At 49.4% G+C, this 23,646-nt stretch overlaps 1 protein-coding gene across 1 annotated transcript in view; it reads left to right on the forward strand.

Annotated features, from left to right (window-relative positions):
• Nucleotides 1–20,005, forward strand: part of ELFN1 (extracellular leucine rich repeat and fibronectin type III domain containing 1) — a 45,323-nt gene extending 25,318 nt beyond the window's left edge. The window contains exon 2 of the mRNA XM_088529463.1: nt 16,931–20,005. Within this exon, the coding sequence (XP_088385589.1) occupies nt 17,348–19,735 (2,388 nt within the window). The 5' untranslated portion in view covers nt 16,931–17,347 and the 3' untranslated portion in view covers nt 19,736–20,005. The remainder of the gene's footprint in view (nt 1–16,930) is intronic.
• The last annotated feature ends 3,641 nt before the right edge of the window (nt 20,006–23,646 follow it).

The raw sequence follows: 23,646 nt of genomic DNA on the forward strand, positions 1-23,646 counted from the left end.
GAGGAGAGAGAAAAATAACCCAACTTGTTGACTTCCACCACATTTGGTGAAAAAAAAATTAATGAAATTTCGCTATCTTGGAATTTCTCCGAGGCCACGGTGTTCAAGATTTGTCTACTGATGGCTGAAGGAGTCCCTTGCTTGGGATAGTCCTGTAGCAGAGCCACTACATGAAAGGTGCAGCAGGGGCACGGGGAGGCCGAGCAGATCCCCCTGCTCCTTGTCAGCCCCAGGAGTTGTTGTCCAGTCTGTCCCTCAACCAGCTGGTGACAGAGCCCTGCCATCTCCTATGCAAGTGCTCCACCAGCTCTGGCATCACTTTTTTCTGTCCTGATGTGTAACCTGATTTCGCTTGCTGTAATTTAAGCCGATTATTTCTTGTCCTGTCCACCATGAACATAAAGAACAGATTATTCTCTTCCTCTTGGCAGCAGCCTTTTAAGCACTTGAAGACTGTTATCACATCTCTTCTTCCATCATCTCTTTTAGGCTAAATAACCCAGTTCTTTCAATCTTTCTTTGTAGGTCATGTCTTGTAGACCTCTGATCAGTCTCCCTGTCTCCTCTGTGCTGTCTGCAGTGGCACCACCTCCTTTTAGGTAGGAGTTGAGTTGCCAATACCAGACTCAGTACTACAAGGGAGTCTTTGCCAATCCCGAACAGATGAGGATTATTTCCTGCATCTGCCAGGCCACACTGCTTTTCATGTATCCCAGGATGCTGCCTTTTCATGTGTTACTGATAACTCATGTTCAGCTAGTGACCCATTATAATTCCTAGGCATTTTTCTGAAGAATTACTACCTATCTTTTGTATAGTCAGTGATTATTGCTCTTTTCCTCTTTTTTCTTTTTTTGAGGTGACTAGGAAAAGGCAGGACTATGCCTGGACTGGAACAAGGACTAGAATCCTGAATGAAGGTTGCATTCTCTGGAAAGCAGCCCATCCTGGTGTCCTCTAGGTCCTCATTCTGATGGGTTGCCGTATTGAGCCTGGTTTGGATGCTACGCAGGCCTTGCTGATGGGACTTTGTCAGTGACCCTTGGCTGGGGTGACATGCAGATCTCCAGGCAATGAATCATACCTGAAGATGCTTGGGCTACAAGCCCAAGCTTGTAGGTGATATTTTGTTTCTGGTGATGATTACTACAGACTGGCTGCTTGTAATCCAGAGCTAAGGCTTTCAATACACAGAGGCAGGGAATGAACCGCATTAATTTTTATGGTCAGCTGTTTCGTAGGGCAGCTCTAAAGGTGTGAGAAATTGGACTTGGTTTCTCTTAGTCCCCATCGACAGTCCACTGATGGCAGATGAGCGAGTCATGTTCCCCTCATGCCGTGTACCGAACCCATCCAGCAGATTCCATAGAGAAGTCCCAGGAAAGCTAGAATTGGGCCCAGTGATAGCAATTCTGTGGATAGCAGTGGAATCTTTAACCGTTAAATCATCAGGTAGATTCATATGATGGGATAAAGGAGGGTCTTGTGTTGCTGGTTACTGCCCTTCAATCCATGTTTGAAATGGGGGCCAATTTGACAAAAAGTGAGTTAGTTAGTTTGTGACGGAGAGCATTTCCACCCTAAACCCTTCCCATGTAGTGGAAGGACTACAAGTGAGGAGGTATTCCCATTCCTTGGAAAAAAACTCTGTTCCTACTGAAATCCTGGAGTCTTTTGTCCCCAATTCCTGCAAGATCAGGACAAAGACTGTCGCAGAGAGGGTATTTTTATGGACTGGCTGCTCTCTCCCTTTGCAGTTCTAATTACATTGTATATTTTGGAAATAAAAATGTCGTTTTTGATGATATCGGTCAGGAAAGCTCTCCAGCACTTCCGAGTACAGAGAGGGGGAGAAGCAAGTGATCAAAGGCTGACAGTAATGAGCTATTGGAGGCAAGTCCAAGGTCGCCTGGGGGCAGAAAGGCCCTTGTTGGGCTGGCTCCGATGCTAATAGAGCTCTCGCTCCCCAACCCCAGCACCAAGTGTTTGGGATCGCCCTCCCTGAACACACGGAGACAGTCCCAGTCCCGATGGCACCATGGTTTAAATACACACAACAGGGGAGAAATACTCCCCCTCATTTTGTGCATGGGAAGAACACATGCCAAGGACCAGGATGAAAACCTCCAGTTCTTCTCAGAAAGCCAGCAATGCTTCAGTAATCTGCTGAGAAGGACAGTGTTTTTGCTGCAGGCAGACATCTAGTCTATCAAGGAAGGTTGATCTAGAGCACTGTGGAGTGGAAATCTAGGGCATGGAGAGATCTAGGTAAGCAAGGTGTGGATATCTAGGGCATGGAGGAGCAGAAATCTAGAGCATGGAGAAGTGGAGTCTAGGCAGGCAGGGAGTGGAGATCCAGGGCATCATGGAGTGTTGATCTAGAGCATCGAGGAGCAGAAATCTAGGACACTGGGGAGCAAGGTGTTACCTACCTCTTGCGTGTGCTCTTGGAGCACTGATCTTGCTCCATGGCTCACAGCTGAGTTGTGCAGGAGGGCAGTGATGCGGGTGACACTGGGTGCTGGACACAACCCTGGAGAGAGGAGGGACAAACCTCCACAATAGAGCTGCTCCTCTGAGCACCCTTGTGTCAGGAAAGCCCTGCCACGACCGGCAGCACCCGCTCCTCTGATGGAGGAGGCAGAGTCCCTTTAGCCTGCATGCCCATAACAAGGGAACATCTAATCCAGCAGCAGTAAACACCATCAGGCTAAAAAAAAATAGCCATGTTAACAGTTATTGATCTATAACTTTTAACCAATTTCTTTTTTACCATATTGGATAGAGTCCTAATTTCAGCTTTTTATGTTCGGCACTAGGTGAACGCCATTCCATCAGCAAAAACCAGCCCCTGTGGGCCAATCTGTGCCTCCCATTGAGCACAGTGATAGAGGACTGGAACAATATTTTCGACAGATCAGTTCCTGTTCAGGGTAGCAGTGGCCATTATGCAAATCAAGCTGTAAGAAGTTTAAAAGTCCGGAACCATCATATTTCTTTATTTCATTAACATCGATGCAAGGGGGAGAGTTAATATGGCAGAATGATCCCATTCCAGGGCTTGCACTAATGGTCCCCCTATCATTTAACAAGACGGGTGATTTCCCCAAATGGGAGCTCCCGGCAGCTGTGCTGGGGGCATCGAGGCTTTTTAACGCCTCGTGCAGCTCAGAGCGGTGGGCAACAAGTGTCTTGGAGCAGCTTCACACGCAGGAATCCTCTGCCCGAGCAGGCAGATGGTTGGGAGGGACAAGCAGGGGATCAGCTAAAAGGACCCACTTTCCCACTATCTCCTCGGTGATTTTTGCTCCCTTGAGCACCTGCACAAAATCTCTTGCACTCCGAATGCACTGTCCAGGCTAGGAAGAGTTGGGCAGGCAGAGAGGTCCTGGCTTGCAAGAGGCCCGGGCAGCTGGAGGGGAGGCAGGGGCGCAGGAAGAGCGGTGCTTTCCACATTCCTCTCCTCCTGCTCTCATAGTGCAACACGTTCCAGCACGGCAGCAATAAGAGGTGCAGAGATGGGAGCTGCGGCTTGATTTAATATGGACAAACAAATATATGTCTCCACCAAAACCCCTGTACTCCCACATACCCCTAAATTCCACCCACCTATGCACGGACACGCACACCAAAAGAGCAAAGTGGAGATGCCAACACCCCTCTCTGTGGCACTATTCAGTCAAGGAGACCAGCAGTCAGCTCCTCTTTGCCAATTAGGAAATTGAGGCAGAATGCAGGCAAACTGCAGGTCGTGGGACCCAGCATTTGCTTTCGTGCCTGCATTGGGCACCAGCAGCACCCAGCTGGACACGAAGGCAGCCGGCCCAGTGCAATGGCCAAGTACCAAGTCCCTTTCCCTAGTGCACACCCTTTTCCAGGGTCTCACAGACTGTAACTCATCTGTAAAAAAGACACATGCACACTCATACGTGCACGTATTTGTGCAGAGATGTGGACAATAAAGATGCCACACTAATGGATCCCAGCACTATAACAGCTCTGCTATAAATGGCAATGTCTTGGAGCATTACCGCTAAAGACTCCACCTTTTAGCGTTGAAAATTTTAATTGATTTTAAAATGCGTGATCAATCACAGTTAATCAAAGAAATATGAAGAAGCTATTGTACATACACACACAAAGACAGCATATAAACCACAATTAATGACTGCTTAAACAACAGGAGGAAAGAAAATACAATTATTTATTAGTGTTCATGAGCAGTAATGGATAAAGCAATGAAGCAGTAATATATGGGTGTGTTAGAAGCCAGACTTTAAAATATTTAATAGCCAATACCGTAAGTGACTTTTTATCGGACAGGTCAATGCCACAATTTGGAATAGTCTTTCCAAAGCAGGGAGATTGCCTCCCTTCCCTGCACACCACCATGGCCCTCCAGTCGCCCCACGTGCTAATGGCAGGTGCTGAACGATGCCAGGCAGGTCCTGGCAAGTCATTTCCAAGAGCAGAGGAAGATATGAAGTGGTTAAACCCAATTTCCTTCAGCTGGATTGTGGTGGGGATGTGGCAATCCCTGCCAGGGTCACAGATGAGTGGGCAAAGGCAAGGGCTGGAGAGGCTGAGCCTGTGCCAAGGAGCTGGTACATCCAGGCAGGGGAAGGCAGGCGAGTTTTCTTGGAGTTCCTCCAAGTCCAGGTGGGCTCTCCCGGATTTAACACAAAAGACTATTTAGCCTAAGCTGGCTTTATTCACACCCACGTAGCAAGACATCTGCAAGCCCAGAGCTATGCAGCTCCAGCTGACCTGTGTCTGCACACGTGGCCCTGTGGTCCTCAGTGCCCAAAGGCTTTGCCAGCAGAACTAGCGTGTCCTGTAGCCCAGCATCACAGACCCCACACATGCACCAAACTCGCCACAAGGACAGACGGACACACACACACACACACACACACACACAGGTCTGCACACCCAGAGGCCTGTATACACATCCCACCTCTCTCCCGCGTTGTCTGCAAACTCGTTTTGCTCTTTACTGTGCTAGAGCGTCAGTAAGAGAGTGATTCCTGCAAAGGCAGAAGGGCGGAATCGGCGAAAATGCATCTTGTTACACCATTCCCTAGAAGCCAAGAGCAACCTCAGGCCAAACTATTACCAGCAGGTCACCCTGGTGACCTGCGCATGCTCCCCCTCTCCAGATGCATCCTCCTGGCACCAAAACCTGGGCATGGACTGGGAGGACAGACTTGCCCAGAGCTAAGCCAGGGCCTCCAGGCTTGACCTGGGACATCTGTAGCTCTGCACTTCTACCCCCTGTTGTTTATAACTCGATTTACAAACTTGCTGGGCTGCTAAAGGCCTGAAAAGGAGCAGACCCACAGCTCAGGGCCCCACATCCACGTCTTCCCAGGGGCTTTGGGAAGGGAGTGTGGGCGCTGCAGCCCCTCGCTTTGAGCCCTGCTCAACGAGCAGCCTCTCTCCGCCGAGGCTCGAGGCTTGCTCGCAGGAGATGAACACCTTGCTCGCCTTCACAGGCTCTTTTATTGCCTTGCGTGTTGGCCCCGGGATGTGTTATCACACCAGAGCACATAATACAAATGAAAAACAAAGGGGAAAAGTTTGAATCATTTTTTTTAATATATTCATCCCTGTGCCGGGGAACAATGATCCATCTGATTAAATCCGCATGCTGGAGTTTATTAAACCGGGTTGGCCTCTCTCGCTTTCTCTCTCCTTTAGGCAGGGACAAGCTCATTAAAATGAACACGCTCTGCTCCCTCCCGTCGCAATCCCCGCTCCATGGCATCTCCGCGCGGCTGCTATCTCCCGGGCATCGCCAGAAGTGCAGCGAGCTGATGAACAGGGCTCCGCAGCTCGGTTTTCTCTGGCAGTTGAGCAGTGCTCAAGCCTTGGGGTGGTTTTTTTGGCAAAGGGTAGGACATGCCTTCAGCCCAAAAGGACCCCACGCCTGCCAGGAGCCGCCCCCCATCCCTGCCAGGACTGCACGGAGAGGCAGTGGGAAAAGGTCTGTCAGGAAGAGGGAAGGTGCTGGGGCAGCAGGACACCCTGGAGCTCAACCACCTCACTCCAGCCCTGTCCATCCTCCTTGCTGGATCAGTTTCTCATCTGTAAAATGGCTTTGATAGTGGCTCCCCCTCCCTCCCCCCCCCCATTAAGGTAATTGGTATAAAGTGTCCTGGATTCTGCAAAAAGAATAAATGTAATGTCAAGGTGATGGGTGGGTGTCTAGGGCTTTGTTCCTACTGCTGTATGTGCTCAAGACCAGCTCCTCACCTGGGGTCCTGCTGAATGTCCCCCCCCCCGTCCCGGTCCATCCCGGAGCAATCCCAGACTGACCCAGACGCCTTTGCCATCTCCCCGAGGGAGGCATTTTCAGCAGGTCAATATCTGCTGCACCTCCTCTTCCTCCTCAGCAGCTCTTCAGAGGCAACCTAAGTCTGTTACGCCCGGGTAATAACAGTGGCTTAGGGCGTATAATCCCTCCTTTACTTGACTTTGGGTTATTTTGAGCGGGAGATTAAAGGAGATTATCTGCATCACCTGAGATGCTGCACTTTCTATCTCGACCCCCCTTCCCTCGGTGCCGGGCTCACCCCGTCTCAGGCTGCAGAAATCCGCCCTCCTTCCCGCACGCTGCAGTGCCGGGGCAGCCTGCCTGGCCGCAGGGCGCTGCCACGTGGCCGCCTGTCAAGCGGCCTCGTTTCTGGACTCCTCTTTCCTCATCTGGCCACCCTGCAGCATCACACATGCCTGGAACCCCGCTCTTTGGGGCACTAGTTGTTTGGAGCAGGAACCACCTGATTCAACGGCTTGTTTCCATGTGCAGAAGATGGATAGCGCCTCTTTAGAGCATCTCACACTTGTACACAGAAATTCCAAAATCTTAGGAAAAAAAAAAGGTTAGGAAAAAATACTTAATGTGCATTTCATGTTAGTCCAAGGAGGCCTCCCTGCCCTCAAGGCACAACATCACCTGGCCAAGGCAGGGAGCTCCTTTCCATGCCCCAGGGACGGATGCTGGACCAACCTCCTGCTGCTGAGCTGCTCTCCAGCTTACTTCAGCTTGGATTTAGCAAAGCATTTAAGTGGTCCTTTGAATTCCTCCCAAAGCCTTGCTTAAATCAGCAGCTTTGCTGAATCAAGCTCCAAACTGGCAGAGCTACTAAGAATGACCAAGGAAGTTGATTGTGTTTCCTAGCCAAGGCAAAGAGACACTCGAGCATCCTGAAGTAGCTCCCAAGAAGCAAGATTTCCCCGGAAAACACAGACCCCCACACGTGGCATCCCACAGGGACACGTGTGACCCATGCGCATATTCATGACAAGCTCACACCTTCACGGGCTGTTTTTCCTTATTTCAGACTACACCAGGCTAGAATCCATCTGCCACCCTGGAAATTAATAGCAATCATTAAACAAAAAGAGCTGGCAAAAAGAAGCCTGAGGTGAAAAGCAGCTATTTCTGCCAGAAAAAAAATTAAAACTATTTAGACATACAGAAAGTCATTTATTACTGTGAAGTCCTCCCTCCACCTGGGGTTTAAATCTCATTACAGTTTGTCCAAAACAGATGTTACCCTTTTAGCGGTAGATTATTAACGATAAACTCAATTTCTCCAGAGAGGGTGGGTGTGCTGGGTTCACTTGTGTTTTCGACTTGGGTAACCTCCATATGGAATGTTTATGAAAGGGCCAGGCAATCCCCGTCCTGGCACATCTCCCCATCTCTACTGTCTTGGACTCTCCAAAGTTAGTCTTGCCACATCCCAGTTCTTTTCTGAGGCCACAGAATTAGCAGGGAACCAAAGTTGCTCAGAAGGCAGCCTAGGACGAGGTGTTAGGAGACACCAGCCTTGTCTCACACACTGTCCCCACCACCTTGTCCCATGGGGTTTTTACACCCCTCTCCATGCAAGGTGCTGTATGTACATAGAGGAAGAGGCTGCTTGGACCAAAGAGGAACAGGGAATGCAGGGAGAGGAAGGTCCCTGCACGCCACCAAAACAGAAGCCCAGTGAGGCCCATGGCAAGAGCAGCTCCTATGGCCGCCAGTGGCCACCTTTCCCTCAGCAGTTTGGCATCAGCCACGTGGAGCCTGGCACGGGCACAACCCATTTTTCCAAGCTTTTTCGCTTCTACCCACATGTTTTGGGGGAAGGTGGTTGGGTTTTAGACCTCATGGCACCGTACAGGACACTCTCATCGGTTGCTCACACGTCTGTAGCAGCTGGATGTCCTTTGGGAGCACAGGAAGGCTCTGCACATCCTCATGAGGACACGGGCACTCTTGGCACTCAGTAGGATGGAGAAGGGCAGGGGAATTGACTGGCCTTAGGGAAAATCTGCCACTGTTTTTTTCTGTTTAGATTTAACATAATAAAGATACCTGGTCAGGAATGTAGGAGCCATATTAACCATGCTGTAAATACAATCAAATAAAATATTAATATGAGCTCCACACGAATATGGCCATCTGGCTACCCAGACATCTCCCTGACCATTCCAGCTAGGAGGAAGAACATCCCCAGTGCTCCCCAAAGACCTATTAAATAGATGTTCTCACAATGTTTCTTAGTGCCTGTCTGAGAAGTTGGCAGGTTACAGCAATTTGGAGTCTGTTGACTGCAAAACCAACTCCAGTATCTCAAGTATGGCTCAGAAAACACTTTGCTATCCATACAATTTCTTCCACATTCCTAGGGAAGCAGCAAGGGCTCTACTGCTGACTGCATCCATGCCAGTACATTGCTAGAGGGAGGCATCTCCCATCCATAGTATATCCCAGGTCTTTGGGCCTTACGGCTCATAACCAAACCCTTCACCCTCTCACCCCTTAACCAAGCTGGACGCAGACCAGGAGCACCGAGATCCACCAAGCCCATCATCAGCAGGGAGACCGTGGTGGGGCCAAACACCCTTCATGGGGCCAACAGACCAAGGAGCTTGTGGGGAGGAGCTGTTGCTTTTTGTTGAGCACAAGTTGGAGGGCTGTTACACACTTAAGACTCTGCTCTTCAGTCAGAAAGGTTTACCCTTTGCCCTCAGCAGCATTACAGATGAGCTTGCTAAATGCTTTTAGCTATCTCACACAGGGTCATCTGTGTGGCTGGCAACAGCAGGCCTTTGAGCCATTCCACTCTTTCTCGTTCCTCATCGATTCAAGCCTATAATGAGACCCAGAGCACATGAACATTCAATTGCAAATATCTGATAAATGTACTTTGGAGATGTGGACTATTGCAGAGCAATTGTGTCCAGGATCTATGTGCAGTCTTCTAGTCATTCTGGCCAAAAAGGCCATTTCGAGAGCACGTCCTGTGCAAGTTTGGGGCAAGAAGGCAAGTGTAAATTTCCACAGCTAAAATAATGTAGATTTGCAGTCTTTTTTTAAGTGTTTTCCTCTAGGAATATAGCATATGTTTGGGTCAGGAGATCAGGACGTAGGTAGGGTGTTTTAGCAGACCTGTCTTGACCTAGCAAAGGAGAAGGAGGCTCCATCCCCTGAGAACTGAGCAGCTGAGTTTGCCCTGGTAGCGCCCTGTGTAGGACTGGGGCGTACCTGGTAAGCTGAGCATGAAAAATGGTCGTGCTTGATTTCCTCTGCAACACTTATCCAGAATAAACATTACATTGGTTTTGGAAACCCGCCCAGATGATCATTAACCTGCTCTTGGCCCGTGCCAAGACAGCCTGCAGCACTGAGCTAAAATTAGAGCAGGGGGCACTGGAACTTGACAGCTATCACTACGTCCAGGCACACTCGTCACAGAAGCGGGCAGCCTGTGGGGTCAGCCCTCAGCTAAGCCCTTTAGAAGAGACTTTCCAGAGCACAAAAGGTAGATCAGAAAACTATGGATTAACTTAGATCAGAATATATTTCTCTAGATCATCTCCAGCAGCAACAGGAGAAGCAGAACCAACTCCAAAGGTGAATAAGTTAGTAGAAGAGCAGAGGTTGCTTACAGCACATCCATAGAGCAAGATTGCAAAGATGCTTGCAAATGAAGATCGATAACTGCCTTTTCCCTAGCGGGGGTCAGGGCAGGTTGTCACTAGGAACTGCTCCATGTGCTGTTTTCTCCTTCATCTGCCAACAGTCAGCAGTCCAGTCAATCTGGACACTGGGGCTGAGCTAGTCACTGGCCAAAGCCCCTTAAAAGGCAAAGAGGGACAGAGAGTGAAGAGACCTTTAGAAAATATGACCTTGAGAAGTATTAGAATAAGAAAAACACTCCGGTAGCATAAAGGGCAGCTGTGCTGCTTAGACCCCCTTAACGCTGTTTCTAACGCATCTAGCCATTTAATAGCTCCATCACCGGATTTCATTCTGATTAAGGGGATTTTCTCATCTGGGATACAAAGGGTTATGCTGGCTTCCTGGAAAAAAGAAAAATTAACAAATGAAAGCAAGAAAGCCCTCTTTCAAATAACAGCAAAGATCTGAGGAAGGATGACAATGCAGAGACGAGGCACAGTTCAGCTTCTGTCAGTAAGCAGGAACACCAGCAGCTTTGCTTCCCAGTGCAAGGCTAGCTCGTCCATTGTATCAGTGCTGGAAAAACACAGGGAAAGAACACTTTGATCTCCAGCACTTTATTTACTGGGAGAAAAGTGGGAGTTCTGCTCCCATACCAGAACTCCACTTCTGCCAGTACAACTTCAGCATAACTATCTCCTAATGAAGGTGTTATTCAGGCTGGTTGTTTCCAAGAAAACTCCATTAAGAAAAGATTATAGGAACTCTCTCCCATGGAAACACACTTTCTTATTGCAACTGTTCTACCTGACTAGTGCTCTCCGTACTCTGTCTACTAGTCTTTTACCTCCTCACCTTCCTCTAACTCTTCCCTTCTAATTGTGCTCTGTGGTTATTTGAGGGCTCGCTGCGCTGTCACAAGCTGGAGCTGACATTTTCTCTGCCCATGCTGGTATTTCAGAAGACTGGCTTAATGCACAGGTAACCAGCTGGGCTTATGAGGTTGTTCACCAGGAAGATCATTTATGCATTTACTTAAACTCAGTAGAGGATTTCGTTCAGTGGCCCACAGCAGTACGAGATAGGGGCTGTCATCTCAATAGATCCTGGAAACAGGGAGGCTAAGGTAGATGTAAATGACTTCAGACTGCAGCTGAGTGAAAAGCAGGATATCTGTATTTGCTGAAATCCCCAGAGCCGACCTGTCTTGAAAATCTTGTCATTTTAACTCAGAATTTACTTTCCCAAAGAACAAAAAGGTTCCCAAAATATTCATGCAAATAGGTTAATTTTGCACATTCCCAGATTGCAGTGTTGGCCTTAGTCTGGTCAACGGGAGAAGATGGAGACCTTTGACCTGGAGTTGTTAGACACCACAGCACCTGCAGCGTACAGCTAACCTGGTCCAAAATCAAACATTTTGGTGGAAAACTTCCAAGGTTTACATGGGAGGGGTAGTCTGCTCAGGACCTTGATAATAAGTTGCAGGTCTGAATCCCCAAATATCCCTTGATAGGAACAAGCTGGGGAGAGAAACATTGGTCTAGGGCCACATAGTACCCATGAGCGTGACTTCATCCGTCAGTCTCCCCAGTATCTGTATAGAGGCCAAGCACGTGATTTATGCCGATTTCTCTAAAGTTATCCCATAAAACTGATCTCTTCCCCATCCTTGGCTACTTGCACCTTGTCTGGTCTGTGTGCTCCCCGGTCTCAGGAAAATCTACCCTACATGTGATGCTGGGCCCTTCCTTCTCAGCCCCTCTTCACCTCTCCGATTCATTCCCTCTTCATTTCTCCACAAACCGCAATGGAAAACTTATCTCTTCTCCCTTGCATATTTTTCTTAAATAATAATAGCAAGAGAGGGGAGCTGACTGGAGAACTGTATTATCTAGCACTGCAAAGCACTTGGGGATAAGGTTGGCATGTGCAAAATGCTCTCTAAACCCTATCTGTGGAGGGAATATTAGTGCTGGGGTGTCTGGATGGAAAAGGAACTTGAATTTTATGGGTCTGGGCATCCTTATTATTCAGCATGGTAAGGATGCTAACCAATATCACCCAGCAGGAGACATGTAATGAATGCCAGGAATATGAATGAGCAGGAAAACCTGCCTGGAAGCGTTCTTTCCGCACCTGACGTATACGGAATGGACGTTAAGCCATTTAGGGGAAACTTCATCACTAATGAATGTTTTCTCTGCCATCTTAGAGCTGTCTCCTCAGATTATTTTACACATAATGAAGAGCCAAGGTTCATTTTAACATTTGTTGCCTGTTAGCCAAATTTTTGCTTCCCCAACTCTTTGTGTGATTAAATATTTATCGTTTGTAATGTATCACTCCCGTTTTGCTGGGTGCCTCTTTGTGTACTTGGGCTCCTTCTCTTATTGATAGAATGACCCGGGCATCTATGAAAGAGGATCTAAGAGAAGCAGAAACATGGCCAGATGGAGATGGAGCAACTGGGAAGAACAAAGTATGGAGATTCAGAAATGCCAGGGAGAGGAGCCCTGTTGAGTGTATATGCACAAACACACACGCTAATCTGGCTCCTTGCCTTCACTCAGTAAATCTAATCCACAATTTGAAATAACTCGTTCAGTAGAATAACAAAATTAGGGATTGAGTGCCAGGATGGCATATTATTATATGTGCTGCCCGGCTCGCTTTACCTCCCCAGCCCCCACGGCTGCTTTGTTTTCTTCCTTGCAGCTGCTGCTCTGGTTTAATTTACGGAGATGCCATTAGTCAGGAGGTGGAAGCAAAAACTTAACAGCCATCCCACACTGGTTTATGGAGCCTTGGCTTTGCCTTTTCCTTTCCACACCCATCGCTCTGGGGTCTCGGCCAGGATGCATTTGATGCTCTCCAACCAGTCCAGGCTGTGGCCTCAGGCACGTCTCAAAATCCCAGTGGCTCCTCTTTGCCTGTAAAACAAAAGGAAAGGGAAATAACCACAGTGCAGAGGCAACTCTTGCAAGGATGGATATTTCCTGCAAGCTGGGGGGGTGTCAGTGTCAGATGGGGACCACTGCACCCTCACAAACATGGAATGTTGTCATTGACAACACTGAGCCAGAGTTCAAGATGCCTCCAGTCTAGATTAAATCCCTCTGTCAAACCACTGCTGTTATTTCACACTGGTTCCATGCCTCTCTTTTGCTTCTTTCTAAATCGGCGAAGAACAACCCAGAGTCTCCACTTTCCTGGTGTTTTTTTTTTTCTTTTTTTTTTTTTTTTTTTTTTTTTACATTAGAGATGTAGGTGGCTTGTTCCCAAGTTTTCCTAGGAAGGTCTGTGGGAGGCTGGAGAACTGGAAAACTACTGTGTAACTGGGCTACAGGAAGAATGAAACCACTACAGTTGGGCAAAGAGGACTTATTTAGGCAAGTTGATAAAAATTCTAGTTTCTCTTACTGGATTTTCTCCAGGCAGAAGAATCTCTGCTCTGACCACGGCAGGAAAGAGGCAGGAGGGCTGCTCCTACCTTCTAACAGGGGGGCATCCCAAAAACAGAAAACTGGAGGGAGCAAAAGGCTCCTCTGCAAAAATTAAGCCCAAGATTTCAGAGTAGATACAGGCAGAAAAGGTCTGAGGGGAGGTGGAAAGTAGAAAAGAGAAGGAAGAGAAAATTCTGACTCTCTGTTTTCTGTTGTTAAGAGGATATTAGCCAGGAACCTCTGCAAGTGCCCCCGCTCCGCTCCTGCCTTGCGGGCCGCTCAGCGCTGGCCGAGGCTGCAGCGCACACCCACGTGTCCTGGCGTTGATGTGTGCTGGGAAGGAGCCTTTCCGAAGCCAACAAGATGAACAATTATCTTTTCCGCGCAAAGCAACAAGACCCGCTTCTCCGCTCCCCAGTCATGTCCTGGCAATCTAATAAAAAGGGAGATTAGCCCCTCTTTCCTCTCTTGCATCTCCTTAATGCTGTCATTTTATTCACACTTTGCAAAGCAAATAAACCAGCAAATTGCTTGCTTTAATGAGCTGAAATTAAACTCAGGCTGCTGATAAAATGCCTATTCTCCTTTCTGTTGTTGGAGAGGACTTTAGCGATAGGCAGCATACAGGAAAGCAGAGAAAACACACAGCAGGAACCTTATTGAACATCTTTGAGTCATTTACAGTCACTCTTCCTCACCCCAGACTCCTCCAATTAGATCAGGAGGCATGTGGGTGCTAGGAAAGGGGATTAGCCTTGCAAGGTCTCTGGAGGATCTGTCTCTACTCCTGGCTCATGGAATGGTCTACAAATGAGAAGGTGCCAAAATGCATCACTGTGATGTCTCAGTTCAACGTGGCTCTCTCTGCCTGCAGGAGGCCTCCTCAAGGCACAAGCCCATGGGGGAGAGCAAGGAGGTGCTTGCACTAAGGGAGAGGTCTGTGAGGACAGAAGGGAAGGACAGCACCTTCCATGCCATGCTAAGAATACAAGTGGGACAACCCACAGTTGACGGCTCTGCAGGCCAGGACTACCAGCTTACCCTTCTTCCATGCCCTTGGGATACTGAGAGAAGCTGCAGACTGGCTGGTCCCTGTGGCAGAGAAGAGCAGGAAAATCCAGAGCCCGCCTCATGATGGCATGGGGTGAAACTCCACCTGTAGCACAAGACATCCTCTGGGGTTTTCAGCCCCAACAAGGGGAGCTCGGGACACTTTGATTCAGTCTCTCACACCCCTGGGAAGCCATATCCTTGTCTCACAGCACTGGTGAGCAGAGTGGAGAGGTTAATTACTTTGCACAGTGCCAGAACACGTGTGCCTATCAGCTGGGCAAGGAGCAAGGGGGCAGCCACCCCCAGGAGCAGTGCCCCCGGAGCAAGGTCCCTCTTCCCTTTTGCACTGGCTTCAAAACTCAGCTGCACATCTGCAGAGCACCAACAGAAGGACAACATACCCTTGCAAATGTGCTCCTAGCAGTGTGGCACATAACTGGCCCCCGAGATGAGCATTACTCACAACATCATTGCCAGTGTGGTGGTACGAGGGTTTAAATTGCAATAGCAGGGTAAAAACAGGCCAAAGACCAATTTTCTACCTTGAAGAAGAATAAGCCCTGAGATTCATCTGCCTTGCCCTCAATATCATCTCCTCTACCCAGACTCCCTCTTCTAATAAAGTCTTAAAAACCTGATTTCTCTGAGCTTTCTGCTAAATGTAGCTGAAGCAAAAGAACAAACTCAATGGGCAGAGACCTGCAAGTAGGGCCCTCACAGACACATTATCTCCTTAGGAAGTCAAGCTAGTACATCTCGCCCACACACCTCTGCACACCTGCCACAGACAGAGCAGTTCTCAAAAAGGGTATAGTACAAATCCTGCCTTCATAGGGTGTCTGGTGTGCGCTTTCCTCCATTGATCTCACTTCTACCTTGCAGCTGGTGGGGCAGTGGCTGCACAATCGAGTGGCAGGAGAGCCTCATGTGCCAGAGAGCTGACGTGGGATGAGATCTTGTTGTTCATGTAATGTAAACCCAACTGAGCCACCAGGGAATGGACTCATTGTTCACAACCCAGAAAGAACAAATGAACTGTGTCACTGCTCATTATTACTGGCCTCTTTACAGAGGTATAAACTGTGAACAGTTAACAGGTCCCTCTGTAGTGCAACATGGCCTGCTCCATATCCTGGTGTTCGTGAGTGGAAAAGAAGGACCTGGTTTCTCCAGGATGAGGGCCAGGGTGTAGTGTCTGCTGCCTCTTGGCAATGAGCTTTGCACGCAAGCATGCACCACCCGGTCCCTTCATTGCCTAGGTGCTGGGAAGTGGTTTGGATACCACTTGTAAATCCAAGTTCTGGATTTACAAGATTACATAGTTCTAGTGAAAGGCAATTCAAAGATAAGTCATAACCCCAATTCATTTATGGATGTCCAAGAAACATCCAGTACTTACCAACTGTGTTTGCAAGAGTGATGGTGGCATCTGCATGGCTTCCTATGATCTGCCTTGGTGCAAGGAAGACAACCATTTCCCTCAGATATTATTAGAGAAAGTGGAAGTGCTGTCCAAAAATATTTGTATTTAGTCAAAAAATTGAAAGGTTTAATAGAAACAATAAACCAGGAATTAAAGTGGTTTTCTATAGCAAGCGAGGCTTCTAGCAGTCCCAGAAATTTCTTTCCTCGAAGGTTTTTGTCTGGTGAAGACTCCTCCCGGTTTTTAAACTGGGCTGTTTCTGGATGGGGAGAAAAGATATTGTCCTCTTTTCTGCAAACACTCACATTAAGCCATTGGTGGGGGAGCCCGCCCTGCCCCTGCTCCTGCACACCCAGGAGGGAGAAACTAGTCCTGAGGACAGGAAGTTAGCACTCATGACAGAATAAGAAATCAGATGTTGGACAATTGAGTTTGCATGTTTTGTGATTAACCAGTGTCCTGAAACTACTACCCAGGTTTCCAGACACTGCATAGGCACTTGATGTTGGGCTTTATCACAGATGCAATGCAGTAATGTAGTTTGAAAGTCCTTAATCACCTCCATGGTGTCCTTACCATCATCCACTTCTGTGGGCACCATTGCTATGCACACCAGCACAAGACAGGATTCCCCTCAGCAAAACTCTGCAGCGCCAACCAACATCAGAGCAAATTCTGCAGGCTTCATTTGCCATCAGCGGAGAGGAACAGACACTTCTGGGGCATCAATCGTCTCCTCCTAAGGGAGGCACCTAAATAGGGCAGATAAATTGGGCCCTGGATGTGCATTACCCTCACAACTGCCAATAACATGATACAGGACAAAGTGCTCAAAATGGCCTCCACAGTCAATGACCAGCTAGGGTGCTGTCAAACAGGAGCTTCTGTGCTCAGATTAACCAAAGCTCCTGGAAAGGTTGAAGCCAAATTTACAATCCCACAACATTAAGAGGATAGTTGGGCACAACTTGGCACCCCAAAGCATCTCTAATACCACTAAATGTTAACTATCTTCCCTTTGTATTTAGTCTGTGCTTTTGTTTTGTGCAGGTAAACCAAGTGACGAGGCTCGGACAGCCAGATCCAGAGGCAAATGGAGATGGAGCCCAGTGTCACGATGGGCAGCAAAAAGAAAACACGGAGATGTACTGTAAAAAGCGAGCGTAAGGCTTGTCTCTGAGCCAGAGAGACTCCTCAGCACAAGCACCTAACTTCATGACTTCCCCCGCAAGATGCCACAGGCCTGGTGATGCAGGACCACTCTCAGCCACCCAGGCCTTGGTAGGAGCGCCTGGCCCGTGGCTGCCCACCGAGGTCCCCTTCTGCCACAGACACTTCCCTGCCATGAGGAGAAGGGAGAGGAGAGGGAAGCTGCCGAAGAAACACTAACCCCCATCCTCCTGAGCCCCCACCCCGCTCCCCACTTCCAGCAGACCAGGGAAGCCCTTCTCTGTGCCACCCTTCCAGATGGCAGGTCGCCGGTGGGCCGCAACGTCAGCCCTGTGCATGTGCGTGGCAGCCGTCTCTCTCCTGCACACCGGCGGCGTGCGGGCAGACTGCTGGCTCATCGAGGGGGACAAGGGTTTCGTCTGGCTGGCCATCTGCAGCCAAAACCAGCCCCCCTACGAGTCCATCCCCCAGCAGATCAACAGCACCATTGTGGACTTGCGGCTGAACGACAACAAGATCAAGAGCGTGCAGTACGCCTCGCTCAGCCGCTTCGGCAACCTGACATACCTCAACCTGACAAAGAACGAGATCTCCTACATCGAGGACGGTGCCTTTTCAGGACAGTTCAACCTCCAGGTGCTGCAGCTGGGTTACAACCGCCTGAGGAACCTCACCGAGGGGATCCTCCGGGGCCTGGGGAAGCTGGAGTACCTCTATCTCCAGGCCAACCTCATCGAGTCTGTCACCCCCAATGCCTTCTGGGAGTGCCCCAACATAGTGAACATTGACCTGTCCATGAACAGGATCCAGAGACTCGACAGCAACACTTTCCGGGGCCTAAACAAGCTCTCTGTCTGTGAACTCTACAGCAACCCCTTTTACTGCTCCTGTGAGCTCCTTGGCTTCCTGCAATGGCTGGAGGCTTTCACCAACATGACACGCACGTATGACCGGATGCAGTGCGACTCCCCACCAGACTACACTGGCTACTACTTGTTAGGCCAAGGCCGGACTGGCTATCGCAATGCTCTGAGCATGCTCTCTTCCCTGTGCACCGGCGGCTCCTACACTGTGATCCCTCGTTTTATCCCTCCCAGGTACCAAGTGACCACAGCGCCCTCCGAAAGCCCGTGCTCTGAAGAGGAGTGCTCCTCTGGCGATGGCACGACCCCACAGTTCTCCTTCTTCACGCCTGTTGGGGAGACAGAGGTGCGCCCCAACATCCAGGTGAAGCATCTCAACCACAATTCAGCCGTCCTCACCGTGCAGATCCCCTACCCCTTCAGCAAGATGTACATCCTCTCCCAGTTTGAAAATGGCTTCTCCTCCATGATCACCAAGCTCAGGAAGAAGGAGGAGAACATAACCGTGAGCAACCTAGTAGCACAAAGAGATTACACCTACTGTGTGGTCTCAGTCCACCAATACTCCAAGTACAACCACACCTGCGTCACCATCACGCCCACCAGGCCCAACCGCAAGGAGCCAGTACCCACCCCTTCCACTGCCACTCATTATATCATGACAATCCTGGGATGTCTCTTTGGCATGGTAATTGTCCTAGGTGTTGTCTACTACTGTCTCCGGAAGAGGCGCCAGCAGGAGGAGAAGCACAAAAAGGCCCCTGGAAGCATGAAGAAGACCATCATTGAGCTGAAATACGGGCCAGAAATGGAGACCACCAGCATCACCCAGCTGTCCCAAGGACAGATGCTGGGTGGGGAGACAGTGACCCGCATTCCCTACCTCCCTTCTGCTGGAGAGGTTGAACAGTACAAGCTGATCGACAGCAGTGAGACCCCCAAGGCCACCAAGGGCAACTACATGGAGGTGAGGACAGGCGAGCAGCCCGAGAGGCGAGACTGCGAGCTCTCCTTGCCGGACACCCAGGGCTCTGTGGCTGAGATCTCCACCATTGCCAAGGAGGTGGACAAGGTGAATCAGATCATCAACAACTGCATCGATGCCTTGAAATCTGAGTCCACCTCCTTCCAAGGGGTGAAATCAGGGGCAGTCTCTACTGCGGAGCCTCAGCTGGTGCTCTTGTCAGAGCAGATCCCCAGCAAGCACGGATTCCTGTCCCCCATCTACAAGGAAAGCTACAACCACCCACTCCAGCGACATCACAGCATGGAGGCGGCCCCCAAACGCTCCAGCACCTCTTCCAGCGGCTCCATTCGTAGCCCCAGGTCCTACCGCTCCGAGGGATCAGGCCACAAATCAGAAGCCAAATACATAGAGAAGACGTCCCCCACCACCGATACCATCCTCACTGTGACACCGGCCGCGGCCATCCTGCGGGCAGAGGCGGAGAAGATCCGGCAGTACAGCGAACACCGGCACTCGTATCCTGGCTCGCACCAAGGGGAGCAGCATGACACCATGTCAGGGCGAAAACCCTCCATCCTGGAGCCTCTGACCCGTCCTCGTCCCAGAGACCTGGCCTATTCCCAGCTCTCGCCTCAGTATCACAACCTGAGCTACACCTCCAGCCCCGAGTACACCTGCAAACCATCGCACAGCATCTGGGAGCGCTTCAAACTCAACCGCAAGCGGCACAAAGACGAGGAGGAGTACATGGCAGCCGGCCATGCCCTACGCAAAAAGGTCCAGTTTGCCAAAGACGAGGATCTTCACGACATCTTAGACTACTGGAAGGGCGTCTCTGCCCAGCAAAAGTCCTGAGTCCTCACAACAACTCGTGACTTAACACACTAACTGGACCAAAAGAAATCTGCAGCAGCTATTTTTATTCAGACTGTCTTTGAAGCAAACAAAAAATAAATGAATCGATAAAAATAAAAGAACAAATTATGAAATCTATAAATATTCTATATAATATATAAAATGAAATATTAAAATGTCCTCACACTGGTGAGACATACACCAAATTTGAACACAAAGACTTTAAAAATCAAACAAACTGTGGAGTGAAATTTTCTTTCCTTTTTTTTTTTTTAGAAAAAAAAAGAAAAATAAAGAAAAAATTCAGCATAAAAAGAAAGAGCAGGCAGAGAGCTGAGGTCTGGCATTTCCCAGTACTGCATTGCATGAGTCCCTACTCCGTGATTTTGTGGATTCTTTGTGAACAGTTTGTGTTCTTCCTTCCTTCCCTTCCAAAATCAACAGCAACAAAAACAGCAACAAAAACCAAAAAAAAAAAAAAAAAAAAAGACCAGAAGGAGATCCATCCTTTGGGCTGTTTTTGCAAATGGAGTCTTCCAGTTTAGACTTTTACCCAGTTGAAGGCTCGTTCACATTTTCACTCACTGAGAGGTTTTACGACACATTGCATTGTAAACTGAAGTCATCCAATTGTACAGAGAAAATTTCTATATTTGCAATGTTTGCTGTATAATGAGAAAGAGAGAGGAGAAAAAAAAAACAATACTACATCTACTAAAAATATATATATATATATATATCTATATTCACCTGTTTGTATCAGGTTTTAATCATGGATTTTAGAGAAAGAGATGGAGTTTGGTTTGAAGGACTTTTCTTTTGTAGGTTTGTTGGTTGGTGGGATGGTTGTGGTGGGGTGGTGGCGGGTTTCTATGGGGTTGGGTTTGGTTGCTTCCACTACTTGTCTGTGTCCAAGTCCTTGCCGCTTCCAAGTGTGCTGAGAAAAAAGGCACATTCCCACAGGAAATGCAAATAATTCCCGTCGCTGGGGACAGTGGGGAGGAGGGATTGTCCCCACGGAGCACAGGGAACCTTCAGGACACATCTTCACGCCCCCATGCAAAGCTGCTGCCCACCTCCCACCAAGAGAGAGTTTGCTTCGGGCATGAAACAGAGTAGTGAAGAACAGGCCAAATTGGGATAAAGCAAAAAAATCCTGGAAAAAAAAAAAAAAACAGTGGGGAAGGAGTAAGGCTTCAAATTACACATGCATATCATGCAAAAAATAGGACTGCCCTGGCTCACCCTGCCGGTACCTTGATGCTACCAAAGTTTCTGCTGCATCTCAGTCTCTTTGCATGGACATCTTTAGCGCAGACAGACAAGCACTAGGGCCCAGGAACAAGCCTCATCCCATCCCATTATGTCAATATTTCAAGTGATTTTGACAGGTATCCTTGCAAAAGGTTACGTTTCCTTGAAGAGGAGCTGAGCCAGGCAGCCACGGAGCAGGATGGGCCACGCGCCTGTTCCTTCCCCGTAGCTATTTGTGCAGACTACAGACCGTTAGTGGGGTTTCAAAAGAAAAGGTGGGCTATTTCCCCACCAAATCCTCACTATTCATGAGGTAAAGGCGGGTTTCTTCTCCTCCAAGTGCCCCATATAATCCCTGTGGCCTAGCTGGTTGTGGTACCTGCAGTGAAGCAAACATGGAGCCACAACCATGTTCCCAGTGCAGCCTCCTGGAGACACGGCCCTTGGCCAGCAGGAAGCAGAGCCATCGGAGACAGGTTCCAGGGCTGGAAGAGCTGCAGACAGCAGCGGGGAAGAGGCTGATTCAGGCTCGGGGGTTCCTGAAGGAAGTGTATCTGTCCATCAGGGCACCACTACCAGCTTCATCTTTGCACCCGAGGCAAGACACCTCGCTGCCCCTGCCTCCTCATCTGCAAAACACTTCCCCGCGGCTCTGAGGGGGAAGGCTGGTTGGGGAGGCTCCATTAATTAATTGCCTGTTTGTGAAGCCCTGTTAGCTCCAAGGGTAAGAGCCATGCCGAGTTGTTAGTGGTGTTGAACAGCGGGGGCAGATGATATCAGAGCCCGATTCTGGTTTCACACCAGGATTTCACTAGTAAGGGACCAACCAGTGCAGGAGATGTGACACAGCAGCACTGGCTTCTCAAAACTGAACCTTTTCCAGACACAAATCCCTGCAGGTGTGGAGGAGCAGGTGCAGCAAAGCCCTGGTCCTTTTTGGCTCCAAGGAGAGGTAGCTCCATATCCCTGTCCATAGGGATCTTCATGGGTTTCCAGGTGCTCCATCCTTGCATGGAGAAGCCATGGCCGTGGTGCAGAGAGCTCTCAGGTCAAATGAGCCCTTAGTCGAACAGCCCAGGGTGTGTGGAGACACCAGGCCACATCCTCCCTGCAAGGCTGGTTTGGTTTCCTACTCAGCTGCCAAACCTGCTTCTCCGAAGAGGAAAGACATTGCACCCGGCTGGGCTGATCCTACCTGCCCACAGCTCCGAGTGTACCCCAAGAGAGCAGGGAGGGGAGCAAAGAGAGGGAAGGACGAGAAAGGGAGAGAGGGAATGAAAAGCAAGGACGAGGAGATAGTGTGAGCCCTTGGAAGAAGCAGGAGCAGCTGTGCTGAAGTGCGGGACAGGCGGCCGTGTCCCATGAGGCCAGCGAGGCAGTGAGCAGCGCGGCCCCGGGAGCAAGTTTAAGAGAAAGCAGTTGTTTCCCTGCGGCAATGAAACGGAGCAGAGGGATCCAGCACCGCTTCTGCCCTGAGCCATGCGGAGAGAAACACGCCGGTGGGGAGGCGTCCTGCCTGTTCCCGGGAGGTATCGGCTCCTGGGGAGAAGCTGCCGCAGCCGCCACGAGGAGACCTGACACCTGCACGGGGACTGGGCGCAGCGCTGAGGGGACACAGCTGCTTCCACCTCTGCTTCCCAGGGCTTGTGCTCCCCAGATGCCCATCTGTCCAGTTACCTGCTGCGCTCCTTGGGCCCTCTCCCCACACCTGGACCTTTAACCAGTGCCCCCCAGCACCACCCTCCCTCATCCCCTTCCCAGCTCAGTCCATGCTCCTCAGGGAGCAACTGCTTGGAAACCTCCCTCCCCGGGTAGGACTGTGCAGGGACCACAGGCAAGGGTTCACAGAACCCTTAGGTTAACAGAAAGTTGATAGAAATCCTGCTGAATTTCTCAGGGTTGCAAAACGGCTGATGTCTAAACAACTGTTCTACAAAGGAAGAATCAAGAATTATCACTTAAAAAAAAAAAAAAACACCCTCTAATCACATCCCCAGGATCTCTCATCAAACACGGGCAGACTCTTGTGGGAGAGCAAGACAGATCCTCAGCTCAGTATTCGCTCCAGGCCAGAGCCCACAAGGAGGCTGCTGTGGGTTGCAAAGCCTGTGTCACATCTAGAGCCCATATACACGTATCCTATCAGCTATATAATATAGATAAATATAATATATAAATAAATATACGATATGACTGTAATATATAAAAATATATAAAAATACATTTTTAAGTCTATGCGTTAGGACAGAAACACATCTCCCTACAGACACACACCACGTCACAGCCAGCATTCCCGATGGCTCCCACCTGCCTTGGTGCACAAGCTGAACTTGTCTCTGTGCATTTCAAAACATGGTCTGCGGAAAGCGCAAAATCCAGGAGGGAAACCTGGGCTGCTCCAAGGTTGGTGAGTACCACCTGGCCAAACTTCTGCCTCAGCACAGGAGGCTGGGAAGCACTTCAGCTGCCACCCTGACAGCAACAGGGACTTTCAGAAGGGACCTGCCAGCACTGGAGCTGGTGGCCATCCCCTTATTCGTGCGTTGGGGGTGTGTTGTTTCTTCTTCTGCTCCTGTGCAGCCGGGGGACAGTGGGATGGAAGCAGCAGAGGGGCGTTTGGGAGCCCAGGTCAGAATTTATTTACATTTCTGAGCGCT

Source organism: Tinamus guttatus, unplaced genomic scaffold (assembly GCF_059628265.1).
Source record: "Tinamus guttatus ecotype Peru unplaced genomic scaffold, ASM5962826v1 Tinamus_guttatus_pri_ptg000330l, whole genome shotgun sequence".
Lineage (NCBI taxonomy): Eukaryota > Metazoa > Chordata > Aves > Tinamiformes > Tinamidae > Tinamus > Tinamus guttatus.